Below are 22,763 nucleotides of genomic sequence, written 5' to 3'. Positions count from 1 at the left end.
AAAATACACACAATTGAGTTTAAGTACCTTTCATGTTAAAAAGTGATCCAAATCTTCCATATGAGTCACCTGGCTGGGCCCAATCTGATGTAAGATCTTTCATTGCATATCGGTTTTCAGCTGAAAGGCAAATGTACAAAGTTTAGTATAACACAGAAATAAAAAAAAATACAATTTCACAGCATAGATGTGATAAAATAGTAAGTTATAAATGCAACTGAAATGAAACTTTGCAACACCTCTACCCATTAATTACGTGCTTGTTAGTTCACCCATTGTACAGCACTGCGGAATTTGTTGGCGCTATATAAATAATAATAATGAACAAATATTGCCAAAGATCAAATATATAAGTATATATAACAAAAACACTAAGGTGAATTTCAAAACAATAAAACAGAGATTAGTGGGGGTCAAAAACAGTTAATCTAAAACAAAATCTGCAAAGCGATAATGCCGCTTTAACATTTGATAAGTAAGAACATGGTCTATCCAAAGAAGTCCAACTTATTAAACAATGTTTGTAAGAAACTCAGATAAATTTTATGTGAGATTAATTTAAGAAGACCTTCTCAAGCTTCCAAAATACTATTCACTAAATGTGTGTGTGTGGGAGTGGGGGTGGGGGGGGGGGGATAACCAACTGAACTGAATCAAATTAATCAATTTTAACTGCGGTAATAGCCAGTTTAAATCATTATGAACAAAACATAATTACTTTGGTGATATTTATTAGCTTTTAAAAGTTTTCCTGTCAGCAACAAAAAAATGTAAAATAGCAAGCTGGCAACTCAAAGCTAACAATGAGCACAGTGAAAAAAAAAAGAAAACAATAAAAATATTATTAAAATATAAAAATATGAAAATTAACACATATCTGTGTTCTCAACAGTGTGGGCACAGAAATAAATATGTACCAGTGTACTCCATAACACTAAAGGGACACTATAGTCACCAGAACAACTACAGCTTAATGTAGTTGTTCTGGTGAATATAATCATTCCCTTCTGGCATTTTCATACAAACACTGCGTTTTCAGAGAAAAGGCAGTGTTTACATTGTCCCCTAGGGATACCTCCTGTGGCCACTCCTCAGATGGCCACTGGAGGTGCTTCCTGTGGCATTGCTGCACAGTAGGCAGCACTGCTGTTCTGCTTCTCCACAATGTTTAGCCCCGTCCCATCCCACCTCCTTGCTGATTTCAGCCAATCAAATGCTTTACTAAAGGGGAAAGCATTAGATTGCTCACAAATCGTAAATTCTGATGATGTCCCAATGAGGCTGATTGTGGGCAGTGCCAGCGCCGGCAGACCTGCTTGGCGCTGGAAATAAGGTATGTTTTAACGCCTTCTAAAGGGGCTAAGGGGGTGCAAGCCACCTAAATGGTGGCTTTAACACTATAGGATCAGGAATTGATGTGTGTTCCTGACCCTATAGTGTTCCTTTAAGCAGTTGATAGTATTTCAAAGTCTGTGTCAGAAATATAAAAGTTGTGATTGGTTGGTTTTAAAGGATTTCTATTTGCACATGCAGAAGGTGCAGACATCTTAGTCTTGGTTCAAGAAATTATTACATAGCATTATTTTAGTAAATGTTTACATTCTTTTTTTCTGTGTATCCTGGGCCCCATACTTTGTACTTTTATATTTTAGGCTCTGTTAATGCCAGGGAACTAGTGATATACGGAAGTGAGCAAAGGTCCATAGTGTAATTATTTAGAAGCTTATCTGTTCCATTTTATTAACTGCTCTCCACTCCTACATGTTGTGACACAGAAGTGAGTCTAAAACCTCCTATCGGATTACATGGTGTGTAGAGAATTTTTGCATTATCATAAAACCTATATCCCTCCACTGATTGATGCCAGGAGATGGGGTCAGAGTAGGAGGGTGCAGTCAATGGGCACCTGCTCAATGCATTTTTCACACATATTTATGTATATATATATATATATATATATATATATATAAAAGTAGAAAAATGGGGTGTGAACATGATATTGTGTAGGATATTATAAAACAGCCATGTCCATATCTTTAAGGGGACAGGTAATCTCTGCTAATGTTTTTGCGTGCTACCTGTTAAGACATTTTTATTGTAGTTTTTTTTAAGTAGGGACATTTTGAGACGTTGATGGTTTCAAGAGCTGATTACAAGCCAGTGCTTAGTAATATACAATTGCTATACTTGTATAACAAGTTTAATGTTTTTCAAGCCGCACCTGTCTAGAACTGCCCTGTGCAGTGTGACTCAGTTGCAGTGGGTGATTATGCAAATTATTTTACATTAGTTAATTACCAGCTTAGAGATTTTTGCAGAAAATAGATATCACCCTTAACATTTTTCCTTACTTACATGGAAGTGAGCAAAGGTCCATAGTATAACAATAAAGACTAAATACTTCCAAGCTTACAGTGCCATTTCTATGAAACAAAGCATCTGTCATGTTTTTTTAATGTACAACAAATATGTTTACTTCCTGCTTGTTACACTAACAAACATAAAAACTATAAAAGGAGAAAGAATGTTTGTTTGCAATGCACTCTGGGTTCCGTTTGGTCTGTTATATGTAGTTATAGATTGTATGGTTCTGGAAGATCATTGACTTGTATTTGCTTAGTACAGACAATGAGTTCAAAATGTGCCAAATCATGCTACAAGCTAAGTGCTTGGAAAAACAATCAAAGTCTACCTTTTGTAAGACTGAGTAGACTAGTTCTGCTTTAAAAAGATTACATTTACTTTGACAAATCAATTTGTCAAGAGTATCATCAGTCTCACTATGACATGACCACATTCTTTTATGCCTTGCCCTATATCTAGATACTCCCTGTTGCAAATAAACACTGTTGTCTGTGCAACATGCAGTTAGTTCTGATCTTACTTTATCAGTCTTGCCTTACTGTACACAGATTGTCTGAAAGATCTATAATTACTGTACATAATTACTGCACTTTCTCCTACGAATACAAAGGTAAAAATCTCTATTCATAGGCCTAAACAGAAAATCTGTCAATCAGGACAGACCCATTCTGCCAAATAATCACTTCTACCAGCTCAACTAACATGACGGCACAAATGACAAAAATTGGTCAAAGGTCAACAGTAGTCAACAGAAGGGAATAACTAAGGGGAAGAGAAAGGGAGGAGAGAGAAGGAAAAATAAGGGAATAAAGAGAATAGAAGATAATAGGTTACTATAAGATCTTAGGTCTAGTACGATAGTAATGCTTGTAATTGTAAGTCTATGTTTTTGTATGTAAATGCTACAGAGGCTGTGGACTTTTAATTGTAAAAAGTATAATGAACATAGGTGAATTGAGATGATGATTTATATGCATGTACAAACTATATGATCATTCTATGTCAAGGAATATTTAATAAATGTGGTGAATATATGCATCTAAAAAAAAAAAAAAAAATGGTCAACAGTGGTGACACAAACCAGACTCCAAACCTCCAAACCAGTACTACACAAAAAAGCTGTATGCATAGTCAAAGGAATATGGTATATATGTTACATGATTTTAAAGTAGATGAGAAATAGAGCAACCACTATGGAATTAGGTGGGAAACACAAGTTGAGGTGCTTTTGTGCCCTGCATATTCCACATATCTCTTTTATCCACACAGTTATATGGAAGTTTTGCTTCTGAAGTATTTCAGAAACACCAAATGTCATAGGACACTTTCTTTCAGAATATCCAGTCTGTATTATATGTTGTTCTTACATTCAGTAATCATTATTGCCTTACTTTGATATTAAGACATTAATAATAACATGGGCCTTCTTAGCAAGTTATATTATTATTTTTTTTGTGCATAATAGTTTCTTGTTGTAGCATGTACAAAATACTGGCGAGGCATTGAAATCTTTGTACATGTGAAGACAAGACATGAGGTGTGTGAGCTTTTATAGATTATCATATCTGAGAAGGTATGTGTGTGGATGAGTTGAAATGATCTCTCTGTTTCATATGCCTAACAAAATGGCATCTGTTTTACCATTGTACCTTGAGCAATAAATACTAAACTCATTAGTTAATAACTGTAAATGAAAATCAGGTAATTAGAGGTGCAATCGTTTACCAAAGTAAATTTATGTAAATCCTGCTAAAAGAAGCAATTAAACACTGCAGGATCAGATGAATATTCCTCCATTATACCTATGGGGAAATGTTGAATTTAGCTGAGCTTGAGAGGCAATGCAGTGCTTAGAAATTATTAAAGGGACGCTATAGTTGCCAGAACAACTACATGGTATTGTAGTTGTTCAGATGAGTATAGTTAGTCCCTGCAGGCCTTTTAGTGTAAACACTGCATTTTCAGAGAAAAGAAAAGGCAGTGTTTATATTACAGCCTAGAAACACCTCTAATGGCCACTCCTCAGATGGGGGAAGTGTTGCACAGTGTGCAGCACTGACGTTTAGCGTCTCCACGCTTAACTTTCCACATAGTGAGACATTAATTCAATGCATCTCTATTAGGAGCTGCTGGTTGGCCTGGGCAAAGTGTGACTCCACTTCCGCCCCACCTCCTTGGCTGAGATCATCAGAATTGAAATCTCAGCCAATCCAATGCTTTCCTGTGGGAAAGCATTATGATTGGTTAAGAAGATTAATTCTTATGATGTGAGTCAAGTAAGGGGGATCAGGAGTGGGGCCAGATGCATGGAGCTCCACGCGGTACTGGACGCGGTGAGTCCAATTATACGTATGCATGTTTTCCAATAGAAAGACAGATAAGAGAAAATCGACTTATATTTAAAGTATACCAAATCTGCAAAATTAATAACTAGAGTATGGCTAGCAGATATAATAAAATATCATTGTGAGATAAACTATTACTTTGTGGCACCAAGCTCCTGAGTGTTTTATTTTATTTTATGTACAGTCTATTTTATAAACTGTCCAGTCTGTACAATGTGTACAGCATTTTATTGTTCGTAAATATGCATGCTGTTTTATCTCTTTGTTTTCATTTCTATTTGATTTTTTTTTTAAATATAACACTGGATTAAAAAGCAGATTAAAATAAATAATATAATTGATGCCACATTAGCCTATTTCTATTGTGTATTTATAGAAAAAAAAGAGAAAATTCACTTGCATCAATACAGCAAAACAACAAGGCACATTTTCTCCATGTGCTGGGAAACTGAGGCAATTTAATTTTAATGGGTGGTTAGAATCGATGGAACTATTCTGACTCCCAACATGAACAAATTAGGTTTATTTAAAATGCAATTTCAACTTTAATCAGCATTATGTCTTATAAACTAACCCAAAGACAGAAGCATATTTAAGGCATGTGATGTGACTCATTTGAGTTTATTCTGTAATCAGAGAATTGGGTAGAGAAAAAAACATCTTCAATTTAGCTATTCTTATATTACTGCAAGTTCTTCCTAAATGTTAACATTTTTCAGTTGATCATTTAGTGAAAATCTTAAAGGAACACTCCAATGCAAATATGCTATTTTATTTTTAGCAATTGAATTAATATAATCCCCCCAAAAACATGCATGCATTTATTTATGCTTCAGAGGCATGCCTAAAACTGTTTAATTCCACTGCCAAAGCACATTCAATTCCTGTGAATGTCATAATCCATATCAAACAAGTAGAAACGGAAAAAGGATTTAGTAAAAATATATTGAAATTTGATCTTTATGATTTTTTTTTATTTTACTCTAACATAGATGTAAGATTTGCACTTACAAATGTAATAGTAATATTTTTTCCTATTTTATGAGATTGTTTTACTTATTGTGCATCACTATAAATAATGTTTTCACCTTAGAAATAATAGTAATTTACTTAATATATATGGTTGCTTTAAATAATATAATGTCCACCCCTTCATCTTCATAAATTCCTTGTGAGTTTCCATGCTTCTCAGTCCTTTAATTTAATTTATATTAATTACAAAGTTTTCCTAGAAATCCAGAATAGTATGCATGATGCACCACATACGGTATATGTGCACAAGACATCATAAGGTATGGCTCACACTAACATAAAAACAGACTTGTGCCTAGAGCCGGCTTCTGCTACTTGTGCAGGACATGCATCTAATGTACTTTATGGAAGGGATCGTGCTATGAGATCTCCTTTTTTTTTTTATTAACTGTATGCGTAAATTGCTGCAACTTCAAGAGGCAAAAGTTAATCATTTAAATATTGTTTATATAAAAAATAAAACTATTAGCCACATTTAGACATTGTATAAAACTGGTAACCACTAGACTTGTAGCAAGAGAGAGGTAAACTGTAATAATCAACCTTTTAACCTTTGTAAGCTTATTTCGTCAGGGCCCTCTTCATCAACCTGTCCAGTATGTCAATTTTGTTTTGAACATGCTATTAGCATTAAAACAACATTAGCATAATTAAGCATTTTTAGTGTATAGATCATGCCTCTGCAGTCTCAGTGATCAATTCTCTGCCAGTTAGGAGTGATTTAAAGTGAGATAACTTTTGCTTCTGCCAATGCATCTGTAGGCACACATCCACTGGTATATGACTCATACAGACAGCATGACAGCATTGTTTAATTTTGAATCAGATCTTAACTTACTTTGGAGGTTTTTATCTCCTTCTATGTATATTGAACTCAAATCACACACAGGATGCTCCTGCAAGATCTAGCAAGATATTAGCAGAGCAGGGGATATTAAATTCTTAATTAAACAGATTGTGCAATAAAGGAAGATTAAAGAGAAACTGTAGGCACTTTAACAACTTAAATTTAAAGTTGTCATAGTGCCTGCAGTCCTGTGCCCCCATCATACCCCAACAAAACCCAATATTACACTAAAGAGAAGTACTAGAAGCATGACGTCAAGGGTATGAGAGCTGGGAATCGTACTTCCCAGGTATCATACAATATCATACCATGACATTATGCGTGCATGCGCAGTTGCATCATGGTTGGCCATAGAGAATCATATGTCTAATGTACCCAATGTTCCTTTATGAGGAGCATTGGATTGGTCTGTCATCCTGAAGGCATGTCTCACGCCGCTGGAGAAAAGATCAGTAATTAGTTTAATTTTAATTAATTACATTTTTTATCGTGATGTGATCTAATTGATAAGGGGCATCAGGGCTGTATACAGACATGTATTCCTAACGTTACCATGTTCTTTTAAACAATAGATTGTAAGTCACGTGCAAGGAGGCATGACTTGTCTGCATAAACAAAGCGATTTAACTTTAACTGTAACTAAATTGCAGATAATTAAGCAGTGAAACTTTAGGGGCGTGACATATATACCAAAATCACTTCATTAAACTAAAGTTGGTTAGTATAGTATCCCTTCAAGTGTTTGTCTTGTTTACCTATTATCAAGTGCTGCTGAATATGTTGGCGCTATGTAGATAATTGTAACTGTAACCTATGACCTCTCAGTGGTAATAAGCTCTTCACAGTTTGCCGTGTTTCCATCATCTGGATTTTATAGCCAAAGCACTATATGCAAACAAGCTCTCTATTCTACTAAATAGCCATAAGAGATACATTATATGATGTAGGTATTTGCTTTACTGCAAGTCTTTCCAATGGAACCATTTAGACAAGATAGGCAAATTTTAAGCACTTACCATTTTTTTCCACCAAATTGCGGTTACTTTCAGTCTTGCAGTATTTATCCACATTCTTCTTGCACACTGACAACATTTCTTCACGTAGTTGACCCATTGACTGTGTCAGCCTTTCTCCTTCTAAGGTCACAGTGTAGGTGGGCAGAGGAGGAATTTGTGGAGCATTCCTTATCACCATTTGGAACTCCTGTAGAGTATGAACATATAATTTAATTGTTCTTATAACACAGTACAATAGCAGCAAAAATCGTTTAAAAATATATATATATAAAGAAATTGTAGATATTGATACAATAATTTCATATGATAACAAGTGTGCATAGGTCAGTATAGTAATATAGGAAGAAATATTTAGGAAAGAAAAAAAGACTCCATGAAGTTCAATACTTCATATATTAACACCAGAAATGTATGAACATCAGGCAAAATGGAGAGGTAACTGTATTAAACAAGTGTTGTAATCTTTTCATCACTAATGCATGATTATATGATATTTAATACATCTAAAGCTATGCAGTTTAAGGCAAACCAGTGGTAATTAATTAAAGTGATCAATTGGACAATAGCTGGCCCAAGTGTTTGTACGACATGGGCAAAACACAGATATTTTTTAGGTGCAACCAACTAGTTATGGGAGGTTAGAAAGGAGGAATTGTAGGTGGAACATGTTACTTAAGGAGAAAGTTAGAAAGGAGGGGTAGGTGGCGCTAAATTAGTTAGGAAAGAGGATTGAAAATGTGTGTGGTACTGGTTAATTAGTGAGAGTTATAAAGGATGAGGCACTGGTTATGTACCCAGATTCATTGTTTTGGCCATCAGAAATTAGTTTGATATTGTTTTAAATTGGGTGTTTTGACCTAAATATTGTGACTTTGCCAACTAACCACAAGTCACTATGTCTTGGTTTTCAACCGATCCCATGGTGCTTCTTTCATGCATTAGAAAAAACAAAAACAGAACACTCAGTGAATCATTTACTATGGCAAAGAGAAGCCTTTTAAAACGGGTAACATATTTAGTAAAATGCACACTTCATTTTATATCCCTTAGGCTTATGAGCTTTGAAATTACAGGAAATGTGATGACTCAAGCTATGTTGGTTTTCAAATCTTAAATTCGAGAGAGGGAGTCTAATAAACGGTAATAAACGTTTACCTCTTTACAAGCTAGAATGCGATTTCTGGTTACTTTCCAAGAAAATTACAATGCATTAAGTATGAACATCGCAAGAGTCATATTATACTACAGGCAATATGATCTTCAACAACTAATACTCCCGAGGTTTATGGTGCACCTCACTGAGTTAAATATATCTAAAAGGTCTAATTACAGTCTTCAGGGGAAAGGCTATGAATCAGAAATCACTATAATTATAGCAAATTCTATAATAAATATTTTTTCTTCCTTTATTTTTGTAACAATAAAGATGATAAGAATTAATAATAAGAATAATATAACTAAGGTAAACATAAAACTAGATCATTTATAATTCCATGTTAAATTATAAGTTAAAAAAAGAACATGCATGTTTTTCAATTTGTTTTACAATATCTTATATTTTAAGTGTAGCATAGCAGAATTATCATAGTGGCTTTTTTTTAAATGCAACTTTCTTAACTGCTCAAGTGTAGCAGGAAACAGAGCGGGCGTGAAACACCCCTTTCTTTGCCAATCCAATCCAATTTCCTTGTCAGAACCTAGCCCCATAATTCAAATGATTTAATATTTTTAGATAAAAGTTTAAAATGCTTTAAAAAAAGAAAAATAAAAAATATAAAAAAAATCATATATAACACATATCAACATATAAACAACTATAACATATTTAAAATATTAAATAATTTTTAAAGTTTATCCAAAAACAAAAAATTATTGAATAGTCAATATTAAATTATGTTCATAATTAGTTAGCTCATTTATTTGCTGTTTCAACCAGTAGAGTATGTGCATAGAGCTAGAGATGGTGGTATCTCTCCCCTGCCATCCTGCAACGTGTCACTGCTTCCCTTTCTTCCATCTATGACTGGATGTCCTCCCGCTTTCTGAAACTCAATCTCTCTAAAACTGAGCTCCTTGTCTTTCTTCCTCCTCAAACTGATTCTCTTCTTTCGCTCTTCCTTCAAGTTAGTGGTATCCACATAAGTCAATCCTTGCAAGCGCGCTGTCTTGGCGTCATACTTGATTCTGGCCTCATCTTTGAGCCTCACATCCAGTATGTTGCCAAATCCTGTAGATTCCATCTTAAAAACAAAGCCCTCATCTACCCCTTTCTTACGCAAGATGCTACCAACGAGCTTCTCCATGCTCTACGTATTGCCCCGCTACAGTCTGTAATGATAGGTCTCTTCAACCTATCGTTCCTGTAAGTTTTCTTGTAATTGTCCTATTTATGGTTAAATCCCCCCTCTCTTAATATTGTAAAGCGCTACGGAATCTGTTGGCGCTATATAAATGGCAATAAGAATAAGAATAATAGCTTTGACTCGTGACAAAAACATCTGTTCCCAGCAGAGTAGGAGAATATATATATATATATATTTTTTTTTTTTTTAAGAATTAACTCCCAGTATTTAGAGGCTAATCTTTTAAGGCATTTTGCAACCTAATTTGGTTATTTACAGCTATTTTGTTTTCAAACATTGCTGAATTAAAGTGACACAATCAATTTTTATTATTATTATTATTTTAAATGCAAGGCATGATGCTGAGTTTTTGCACATTTTCTATGCTCTCATATCAATATAACAATCAATATAATGATTGCTTTTCTTTCAATCCATTAGTTTAGCATTCCCCTAATTTAAAAGGGTAATCTAGACATGGACCACATGTGCCATGTTCGTAGCAGGTTATCAGCTGCACCTTACTATCAAGGCCCTAAATGATCATTTGGAATTTCTATATCTCTTGTAGAGGCAACCTTTCAGCTTTTGTTTGTCTTGACTCCTCTTATGGGTTGGATGAGTGTTCTATGCAAATGGTATTTATACTATCTGTAATGGCCTGAGTGAGAAAGAATGTGTTTGAGACCTGAAAGGTTCTTGTTAAATAACTTCTAATTCCTCATTTAAAGTTTGAATGAGGAGCAAGAGCAATGAGAAATGTTTGTTTCTACTTAACAAAGAGGAATAGGACAGCTTTGAACTCCAGCAATGAAGTCCAACTTCAGCTCTTGCAGTTATTTTCAAGAGTTGTTATTAGATGCTGTACTTCAGGCACTTACTAATGTTTTACTGCCCATATGTCAAACAGTTCCACGTTCACAAAGCCATTTTTCAAACTACCAACTTACAGTACATGGCTGTATCATATATTGCGTAAGGTCAGATAAAGTTGAATGTAAAAATTATTCAGACTTTGATTTTGTAGTTGTAAAAAATGAGATATAGCTTGCAGCATATTCTTCACCTTGGTAAATAGTCAGCTGATGAAATGGAAAATGGAAAATAACAGTGAAATCATGTTATATTGATGTAGAAGTGTGTCAAATTAAAAGGGTGGTTCTACAGAAATCTAAAAATATATTCTTTAACAGAGTTACATAATAATTATTATTATTAATTATTATTATTATTAACGGTGATATATAATGTGAATTTTAAATATATATTTTTTCATGTTATTATTCATGATGGATATTCTAATATTACTAATTGTGGGTATGAAAAGAAAGTATAAAACATGGCTCCAAAGGGTCTTAATATTGATTTTGAATTGGTTCATTTTCTTTAAACTTCTGGGTAACTTTCTATTAATATCTTGTACTTAAAATGTCTTTTAATTTTTTTTTACAATTGTATTTTTATTCATTTATTCTATTTTCATTCATTATGACTTAATGTTTATGAAACTGGTCGCCTATACTATATTACTATCTTAATTCATTGCACCATGCATATTTTATATTAATGCTTATGTATTACTCTGTCTGAGGACCTTTTCCCTTAAGTAAATTGACACCCGTACTGCTTCCGCCCTTTTACCGGACTCACTCCGAAACCGGAAGTGACGGAAATGTGCGCTGTGATGACACATTACTCACCCGCCGGAAAGGACGCCGGAAAAAGCCAGGTGAACGGAATGAATACTAATCACCAGCATATATATGCCAGAAGAATTGAGGCACAGATCAGCATTGCAGAAGACTCCAGGAGGAGTCAAAATGCGTCTGCTGATTGCTATTTGGGACTTTTTTAAATATTTTACTCTGCGGTGACTTTTATTTGTCATTCATACACTGTCTATTGTCCCTATTTCATTTTTAATTTGTTGTTAAACTATGCAAATAACATTTTCCACCATTTAACTGGAGCCTCCATCTTCAGTAATTCAACTACAGAAGGAAGAATTATACACATCCCTAAGCCTGTCTAGGCACCCTTGTAGCACAGTATATAGAGTCTGACACGGCTCTATACTTTGTTTTATTCCTCCTATATTTTGCTCTTCCATTTATATATATAGAAAGCACTATGTGTTATTTCTTCTTATTTTTTTAGATTTACCCTGTCCATTTGCTACACAGGGATAAGTATTTATATTGTATGTTTATGTGATTAAGGTGTATACTTTTCTGATTTTGTTTAATGAGATGAAGTCGTCTGGGTGCCTATAGTGTCCCTTTAAAAAAAGAGGTCATAATAGTTAGACCCGCAGAAAATTGGGATAGCTTGACCTAAGTAAATCTGAGCATATACAATACAAGAATGCAAGTGAAGGAAAGAGGGAAGAAGGCACATTACATTTACATTGTTAGAAGTAAGACTGTTTGGCATTGTGTTTTTGTTCTCCTTAGTACTAATTCTGCTGAAAGTGAAACCAAAGTATGTGATGCCTTCAAGAACTTCTACCACAAATATTTTACAAACCATCAGTTTTCCTTTGTCAATTGAAAAGATATAATCATTGAAAATATCAACATAATGTGTATAAAATGTCCAGGTTATATACCATTAGCTTAAGATATTCTTTATCGTATAACCAGGAAGCTCTGCATGGCTCAGCCAAATTACTTAATAACAGGTAAAGGAGGCTTATTGTTGAGTAAATGTTCCCAGGACCTAGAGAACGCTGGAGGGCTAAACCAATTAGTAAAACACTGTAGCATATGCCAAAAGAAAGAGGATAATCCTTGCTATGTACAGCAGGAACAAAACAAAATAATATGACTATTATCGGTACAAAAGTTCTTTATTCATATCTTGAATGCAGCATCATAAAACACAATGCAGGATAAAACACGCATCTTGCGCATTTTGTCCCTAATGCTGGATTTTGCTATAAAGTAAACATTTTTTTTATATAATAGTTAGCTTATTACCATGTTCCTGCTGTGCACAGATGACATAATCCCTTACCTTTGATATATTTTCATGAAATTACTCTGTTTAGATTACTCAAACATACATTTTAGGGGGCGTGGCCTGGACGAGCATGGTGCAGGACACATAGTGCGAGAGCTCTGCACCCCTGGCCGAATAAAAAGCTATCTAAGCACGGAACCAGGAGGCGATGGTGAGAAATAAGAAGCCCCTACCATCGGGAACGGCGGCGGCAGGCTCCCCGCGCCGTAACACCGGATCAATGGATGATTTTAAAGCCACACCGTCCGACCTCCGCGGCGCTCGCCATGTGGACAAAATGGCGCCCGGGTCCCCAGACTCGGAGGGAGCAGGAGACTCCCAGACAAACCCCACACAGGCTGGTGACCTGGCACAAATTAGGGCAGAACTCACCCAGATCTCCAGAAGGATGCTCACTAGGGCAGACACAGGCTCCATTGTGCAGGAACTTAGAGCAGCCCTGAGAGAAGAACTGGCAGGCCTGCGCACAGATCTGACAAACCTGGAGCAGAGAGTGGATGAAATGGAGTCGGTGGCGAGGGGATGTGACGACCAGCACAGAGCGACAGAGGTAGCAGTTACCAGGCAGGGTAATATGCTTCTCATCCTCCGGAGACAAGTGGAAGACCTGGAGAACAGAAGCAGACGCAATAATATCCGCGTTCATGGCCTTTCTGAAACGGATGCTGAGCCGCTCCCAACCACCCTGACGGCACTGTTCGCACAGTTCCTCGGGGATGAGTCACCTGCAACGTTCACCATAGAATGCGCACACAGAGCCTTAGGGCCAGCGAGGCAAGACGGCAGCCCCAGAGATGTGATCTGCTGCATAACCACGCAGGGCTTCAGAGATAAAATTATGGCTGCAGCACGGGGTCTGCCTTCCATATCGTTCAGAGGAACAGAAGTCTCCCTATATCAAGACCTATCTAGTCTGACCCTAGATGCGAGGCGAGCTCTGAGACCGGTCACCAGTCCCCTGAGAGACAAGGGGATTCCCTATTGCTGGGGCTTCCCCTTTAGCCTCCAGGCAAAACACGGGAACGCCTAGATCACGGCCGCTGGCCAGAAGACATCCCGAGATTCCAGAGGACCCTGAGCCTGGCACCAACGAGGATACGCAACTGGATCCTAGACGAAGCCATAGCCTCAAGATACGCAACTGGATCCATAGATGAAGCCACTACCGATACGAAAGGCTGAAGTGGCTCCAAGTGGATCGGCCGCGCCGCGTAGGAGGGGAGGGCCGGACGACCCAGAAGAATAGAACGCAGTTGATCGGGTCAGTTGGGGTCAGGTGAGTGGTATGATCTTACTGGGGACAGACGCATATCACCGGGCAGATAGGAGGGGACAAGGGGAGAGTACCTATGATGCTTGGGGTGGGGGGGTAACGGGTTGGGGAGAGCCCTGCCTAGCTGACTGGTCCGAGAATCCGACATGGCTCCCGCTGGCAGTTTGGCCTAGCTACAAAAATTCCACTTGTGCCTGTGGTCAAAGGCCGCCTGGTAACTTTGGGTCGCTGCAGGATCCCGAGCTCATGTTTGTATCGGAGAGACACAAATGACATCCACCGCCACCTTCAACAAAAGAAAGAGCAATGCCTGGACCACGGGGGGTGATGAGAGAACAAGGGCATCCCTAGGGAGACACCAGGGAGGGGCACGAGGAGGTGATGCACCCCAGACGAGGGTATCCCGGGATGACCGTACTGTCCTCCCCTACCCTTCCCTCCAACCCTTATGTCCTCTAACCCCTATATTTTTTCTTGTCTCCTTCTAACTTCTGCTCACTCTGCTCTACCTACTCTTACGCCTCCAAGTCTCAAACTCTGACCATCCCTGGTACTCGAAGCGAGCGGTATAGATGGAGCGGGTCACTACCAGACCTACTGAGTAGCCAGCACCGATGCCACCCCATTCATAGCCAACAAACATTAACATGACACCTTAATGGACCCAAACCTGGGAACGAGGGAAGGTGGGCAGCACATGGGAGGCATATAGGTACAGAGGCTCCCTACCACAGACACTGCAACTAAATGACAGCGACGCCAACACTATAGAGGCCCACGCCCGACATAAGACTAGAACACAGCACACACACGAGCGGCAGACACAAGCGGGGACAGAAGAAAACTGATGCACCCAAGACTACCCCACAATTTACACCGGAAAGTATTACGGTCCCAGATGGACAGATAGCCCTTGACACCTAGAGGTACATTGGGGAAGCCACCCCGGTCATTGCCGTATATGTTTCCACGCTCTAAACTCTAATCTCTCGCATAAAGTCCAGGAGGGAAACAGTTAAACCCAAATGCGATAATCAACACGAGATAAAGTGTAAAAGGCACCAGATAAAATGATGCAACCATTGTTCCTTGACGACACTATCTGAATGTTCTTGCTTTTCCTCTCACAAGATCTGCCCTAATGCTAGAATTGCTATAACTGCAACGACTGCTACCGAAAATTGTTGTAGCTGTACATCTCAATGCAACTACATAGATAGGAACTATGACTATGTTTCTGTATACACTGTCGTGAATGCTATCAACCGAATTGTTACTGCTTTCTTGTATTCTCACCTACAAATACAAAAACAGTAAAAAGAAAGATTGACAAAAAAAACAAAAACATACATTTTAGAAAGTCTCTGCTAGAAAGTAATTGGGAAAGTTCTGTGTTGAAAAAGTTACTTGCAACAATTAAGTTACTCAGTTACACCTTGGGTCATTTCCTAGAAATTTCAAGAACTAAACACACCATGATCCCTAACATTATTTGAAAAGCAAGAAATACACTGTTATATACTTTCTTAGTTATAAACTCACCTGCAAGAACAGTACAGCATCCGTGGTATGCAACAGTTTATCACCATCATGTTGTTTTTCTTGTAGTTGATCACGTTTCACTTGTAGGTCACTGACAATCTGTTCAATAAGATCCACAGCAGCTCTTTCTTTTTGCTCCAGTTGTACTTTCACCTCTTCCTGTTGTCTCTGAATCTCTCTAATTAGATCCTTGAAGCTGTGATCCACAGCTGACTTTTGGTTTGTTACGAAGTTCTAGAAAGAAATCAGTAGATGCAATCATGAACATTTTAATGAGCTCAAGTAGCTTAACAATTCAAAATAAGGGACAGTATTTCGAACCTGTGTCTTAATTTCAGCTGTGGGGTTAAGTCACTCACTATTTCCCATTCAGGTGGAAGGGGTTTCCAATCACACTTTTTCCCCCACCATAACCTTTTTGTTTTTTGCTTTTTTGCCCAAGCACTACTGAGCCTCAATACGCAAACCAGTAACCAACCTTATGCTGATGATTTGCATTAACAATGAAACAACTGTCCATAAGTGGTTCACTGGCTTTGCATCTTTTCCTAAATTGAATACAGCAAACACAGACTCAAAGGAATCTATGCTTAAAACAGAATTAGGCAAAAATGTGATTCTTTGTTTAACTAATTTGCATATGTCCACCCAGAACCCTTTGTGGTAGTAACTATACTGCAGATTTGTGATTTCTGTGGAAAAAGCAAGTTTTATGTCTTGATTGGTGTGCAGATTTTTGTTTTACTTTGTATTAACTATCCTTTCCAGTAATAAGCTGACTATTGAACTATAGCTTCTAGAAACGTTTGCCGTTCCCATAAAATAAACTCAGTAGTGTTATAGAAAATTAATGAACATAATAATTAGATGAGTCACTTTCTGGTTTTGTGAGAGCTCAGGGGGGATGGTGCATAGAATATGGATGTGCACCAAATTCTGGAAAGTCAAATGCAAGTATTTTTTTTTTTTTTTTGTATTTGCTATTTTATTAATTGATTTACAATATATTTTAAATATACCTGTCATGGGGCATGATTGTAACTAAAATTATATTACACAAAATGGTCTATACATTGTGCTACAAAAATAACTAAGAAATAAGTAGATGATCTTAACCCTTTAAGTCCGGCGGACGTATATATTTACGTCCTTTTAAAATCTTCCTCCTCCGGTCCCTCCCGGTCATGTGAGAGTGAGGTCCTTGCGAGGACCTCACAATCACATGGCCGGTATAGCTGGCTCAGGCATTGCCAGCAGGGGGACCAACTGTAATGACAGTTGGTCCCCCTGCTGGCTGAAAATCAAATTAAATAATGTTAAAAGTGTAAAAAAAAAAATATATATATATACTTAGATCATATATATATATTATATATATATGATCTAAGTATATATATACACATATACACACACACACACATACACCGTCTAGGTGTATTTTAATATTAATATATATATATAATTATATATATATATATATATATTAATATCAAATTACACGTAGACTGATACTGAATAAATATATATATAATTATTGTTATATATATATATTTATAAATAATATAAAAAAAATAAATATGTAAATACGTAAAAAAAATAATTAAAAATAAAATGTTAAAAAATATATAGATGTGTTTTATTTCGTTCTAACTGTATTGTGATATTAATATATATATATATATTTATATAAAAATACACGTACAACGAAATAATATATATATCTATATACATAAATATATACGTATATATCACTATATATATACCTATATATAAATACAAATATTAAAAAAAATATATATATATATACGTATATATACACATATGTATATATATACATATATTAATTGTACACATATATTTATGTAATAATTTTACATAATTAGGTATCCTAATTAATTACAATTAGCGGGACCTGCCTGACAACCCATGCCGAAAGTATAAGGAATTTAATTTGCTAGCACTATATTTAACCCTATAACTTTCCAATACACCATAAAACCTGTAAATGGGGGGTACTATTTTACTCGGGAGACTTCGCTGAACACAAATATTAGTGTTTCAAAATAGTAAAATGTATTACAACGATGATATCGCCAGTAAAAGTGACGTTTTTTGCATTTTTCACGCACAAACAGCACTTACACGGACGATATTACTGCTGCAATACTTTTTACTGTTTTGAAACACAAATATTTGTGTTCAGCGAAGTCTCCCGAGTACAACAGTACCCCTCATGTACAGGTTTTATGGTGTTTTCAAAAATTACAGCGTCAAATATAAGGCTTGTGTTTCATTTTTTTCACATTAAAATTCGCCAGATTGCTTACGTTGCCTTTATGACCCTATGGTAGCCCAAGAATGAAAATTACCCCTATGATGGCATGCTATTTGCAATAGTAGACAACCCAAGGTATTGCAAATGGGGTATGTCCAGTCTTTTTTAGTAGCCACTTAGTCACAAACACTGGCCAAAATTGGCGTTTTTTGCATTTTTCACACACAAACAAATACTAACGCTAACTTTGGCCAGTGTTTGTGACCAAATGGCTACTAAAAAAGACTGGACATACCCCATTTGCAATACCTTGGGTCGTCTACTATTGCAAATGGTATGCCATTATGGGTGTAAATTTATTTCCTGGGCTACTATACAGTCTCAAAGGCAACGTAACCAATCTGACGAATTTCAATTTCAAGTGTAACACGCTATATTTGACCCTGTAACTTCCCAAAACACCATAAAACCTGTACATAGGGGGTACTGTTTTACACGTGAGACTTTGCTGAATACAAATATGTGTATTTTATTGCAGTAAAAGCAAACAGTATTATGACATTGACAGTTAAAATGTCATGTAGAACTAAAAAAATAAAATAAAATCTTATTTTCTCCCATGTTTTTCATATTAAATTATGTTTCATAGCTAAATATTTGATATTAAATGAAAGACCTGTTTCCCCTGAATAAAATGATATCTAATAAGGGGGGGTGCATTTAATATGAAAGAGGTGAATTACGGTTTGACAGACATATAGCGCAAATGCCAGGTTTTGTTTACATTTTGTTTCGTTCACAACTTGTACATTTGGCTGCGGTGTTAAGGGGTTAAAACTCTGAAAATGTATCTCTTCCCCTCACATGTCAATTAATTGTTGGCACATACCTCATGATCTCTTACTGCCAGAGAATCACATTGAGACACTAGTTTATTATAGGTTCTGTGGTCTAGGATCACAAACAAAGAATATATTCTACCTCTATTTTACAGCTGAAACATTTTATAGGAGTTTGGGTGTGTTGGATGACTTGGGAACATCAAAAGCTTTCTTGATCTTGTTTGTTGACCACAAACTTGATGTCAGATGCAAAACATTTCCATGGTTACTGTATATTATAGTCTTGCAATGTGGATGAAAAGCCATTCGATTACTTTGGGCAACTGAATTGACACACAGAGAGCCTAGCTAAATCATGTTTTAGTCCAGTGCTCAAGTTTTAGAGAATAGATATGGATTGTTGCTATTATTAGCAGGGCATTTTATATAGTATGGACAAGGATAGGGGTCATTGGAACTTGGGTCACATTGAACAAAATGACCTAATTTAACTGTTAGTTAAATAGCTTCTTGATCCAAGGAGAGGTCTGACTGCTATTCTGGGGACAAGAAGGAATTGTTTCCTAGTATGTTGTTCAAACTGTTTTTTTTTGTTTGTTTTTTTTTTGGGGGGGGGGGGGGGTACTGGGGGTTTGCCTCTATTTGGATCAATGGCAAAAACAGATGCGAGGAAGGCTGAACTTGATCAATGCAAGTCTCCTTTCAGCTGTGAAACTATGCTGTGTAACTGCACATCAGATGGAGAACAACATATGTCCATTCTCCATGCCTGCATTCTCATCAAACCTCTTGGTTATAAGAGGGTAACATAACCCTTAGGCACTCTTCTTAGTTATAAAGAATTTGCTTAATGTATTTTATTAGGCATCACCTACCCCACAGGCCACGTTACATGTTAATCATTAATAACCCAAAATTGACATAAGGTGTAGAAAAACGTTGTATATTCATTGGCACCCTTTGATGAAGAATGATGTTCACAAGAACTCCATCATTTCGGTTTCTTTGGGAGTTAAATTTTAGGTCCTATTACTTGGTAAGTTTACGTTTGAGAATCTTCATTTAGTAGATCAACCCCTACTCCTGGCTTTATATGTTACCCTCATTTTAGCCACTTCTAAACTGGCTGAGTAGGATTGACTATGATTGGTTGAGTATTGTGAATGGGAGCAATCCACTTACCTTTATAAGCAAGTGCATTTCAGTTGGTGGATTGCTCTTGAGAAAGGCGTACTTCAAATTCTGAAACGCTTGTCAGGCTGCTAAGCCGAAGCACTTTCATTGATTTTATTTTTCACTTATTAGGAAGGGGTTTCTAGTACTATAATGCATGTTTACTTTTGTAATACTTGGATTAGGTTATTTAAAGTTATATTGTATTAAGGGTGCTCCTCGAAGCAGCAGGCTGGGAGGAGATCTCGGATAGTTGGTTGGCAGTAGGGACGTACAGTGGGCAATGGCCTTAATTATATTCCCATGATTTGCCTTTTCTAACATTAAGTATAATTCTGTGCCTGCTATTTCCATATGTCATAATTGTTTCTCTATTTATAACTGTTTGTAACCCTTGAGAGGGCTAGACATACGATATACCCTTTATCTAATTAAGAATTACAGACACTCTCTTAAGAACCTCTTTTTATATATGATTAAACTAGGGTTCTTCTTTATGTACTGTCTTTGCGCCCCTCTGTTTATCCATCTTTACTATTTATAGTTACTAGTGCATCTATTAATTGCATCGAGGGATTTAAATACAAGACTTATATGGTTGCTTATTACATGCAATTATGTAAAATTATGTTCAGAAGAACTCAATCACTTCTGTTCATCTTACCCGATCATTGAGCATGATGTGTGAGACAGACAGGCAGCTTAGCTTATTTATTCTACTCTAGTGAGTATCTCAGGGATCCTTTCATTCCTAGTTGTTGTTTATTTTGTTCTGATTGAATGCTGCACAGGCAGGGCCAGATTTTCCTATAGGCTAACTAGGCTTCAGCCTAGGGCCTCAAGATCAAGAGGGGCCTACATTCAAATTGTTAGCAAAATTAAAATTACACTATTCTAAAAACAGTGAACACTAAAACACTGAACCGAAAATAAGGAGAAATTCTACGCATATGATATGACCAGTGGCGTACTAAGGGGGAGTGGGGGGGGGGGGGGCGGACCGCCCCGGGTGCCACTTACTATGGGGGTGCGCGGGGCAGACTGCAATGCCCCTCCTGCCGCGATCGCCGAGACCGGTGGTCTGCAGCTCTGCAATGTGCAGAGCTGCAGACCATGGATCTCGTGTGCACAGCCCAATCAGAGCGTTGCCGCGGGGTACCACGGCAACACTCTGATTGGGTCTCGCGAGATCCATGGGCTGCAGCTCTGCAGAGCTGCAGACCGGAAATGAGGGCCACCGGACAACCAGGGACCCCACCGGACCACCAGGCAGCCCCCACTGGACCACCAGGGATTTAAGGTAATTTTTTAGTCACCCCCCCTCTCCTCATCACCCCCCTCCCTCTCACAATCACCCCCCCTCTCCTCATCACCCCCCTCCCTCTCACAATCACCCCCCCTCTCCTCATCACCCCCCTCCCTCTCACAATCACTCCCCTCTTCTCATCCCCCTTATTTTTTTTTAGGGCCCCCACCCACCGCTCAGGGGTGGAGGCCGGGGGGGACAGTAGGTCCCCCCATTGTGATTTAAGGCCCCCACCCACCGCGCAGCAGTGGGGGTGGGGGACAGGACAGTAGGTCCCCCTCATTATTTTTATGGCCCCCACCCAACGCTCATGGGTTAGGGGTGGGGTGAGGACAGTAGGTCCCCCCATTGTGATTTATGGCCCCCACCCACCGCCCAGGGGTGGGGGCCAGGGGGGAGGCAGTAGGTCCCCCCCTTATTGTTTTTTTTAGGGCCCCCACCCGCCACACAGGGGTGGGGGCCGGAGAGGGGGAGGACAGTAGGTCCCCCCTCATTATCTTTATTGTTTTTTTTATGACGAATAGGGGGCGGATCGAACATCGCATGTGTTTGCCCGTGGTGGCGAACGCGAACATGCTAAGTTCGCCAGGAACTATTCGCCAGCGAATAGTTCGGGACATCACTATACACCACTGATTGCAACCAAATGCCAATACAATTCCTTTTGGAACACCTAAAATGACATACTAGTACTCCAGAACCCTCTGGACACCAACACAGGTTTTGAAATTCATGCTGTGTTTCTCTCTACATTCCAATCTCTATTTATTTTATTTTTTTGCTAAGCAACATTCATGTCTTCCATTTTCACAAAATGTCTGCCTGGTTAAAAGGTAGACTGTGTAACTCAGCCATTAAGTGATATGTTTGAAATCAGCTGCTGACTTGACTCTGTCCCACAATCAATCACTATCTTATTCCTATCTGTATCATACACAAAAGCCATGCTAAAGAGAAACGAGATAGAATAGGACAGTCATGTCAGTAATCCAACAGACACTAATTTCTAAGTAGCTGAGCTGAATATACACGTACAGTATGCCTAATAAAGAAGATGCTTTGTAAAACGTTGGGTTTGGTTATATAGCAAATAGCTGAACATGTACTTTTTGACTTAAATTTTTAATAAAAGAAAATAGTGGAGGAATAGTAGGCCAAATTCTATCATATTCACTTCAATTGTGTTGGTGCCCAGAGTGTACCTACCTCAAGTGTCTTTTTAACTTAGTTTTATGTTGTAAATCTATAGCAAGATTAAGTAAGATTATTACATGAGAGGATTTTATACCAACTTAGTAGAACATGAATATATTACACCTAGTCTCTGTGTTCATCTAACATAACATCTCCAGCCCTGTGGAAAAGTCATAGGACTCAAAGTTAAA

At 37.5% G+C, this 22,763-nt stretch overlaps 1 protein-coding gene across 2 annotated transcripts in view; it reads right to left on the bottom strand.

Annotated features, from left to right (window-relative positions):
- The window catches only part of TRIM29 (tripartite motif containing 29), a 53,882-nt gene that overhangs the window by 11,851 nt on the left and 19,268 nt on the right, over positions 1–22,763 (bottom strand). For both annotated transcript variants that reach the window (XM_063436846.1, XM_063436847.1), the window contains exons 3-5: positions 15,783–16,016; positions 7,605–7,791; positions 28–120 (exon numbers count right to left, since the gene is read on the bottom strand). In XM_063436846.1, the coding sequence (XP_063292916.1) occupies positions 28–120; positions 7,605–7,791; positions 15,783–16,016 (514 nt within the window). The remainder of the gene's footprint in view (positions 1–27; positions 121–7,604; positions 7,792–15,782; positions 16,017–22,763) is intronic.

Source organism: Pelobates fuscus, chromosome 11, assembly GCF_036172605.1.
Source record: "Pelobates fuscus isolate aPelFus1 chromosome 11, aPelFus1.pri, whole genome shotgun sequence".
Classification (NCBI taxonomy): Eukaryota; Metazoa; Chordata; class Amphibia; order Anura; family Pelobatidae; genus Pelobates; species Pelobates fuscus.
Note: the sequence above shows the minus strand (reverse complement) of the source record. Positions and strands in the feature narration are given on the sequence as shown.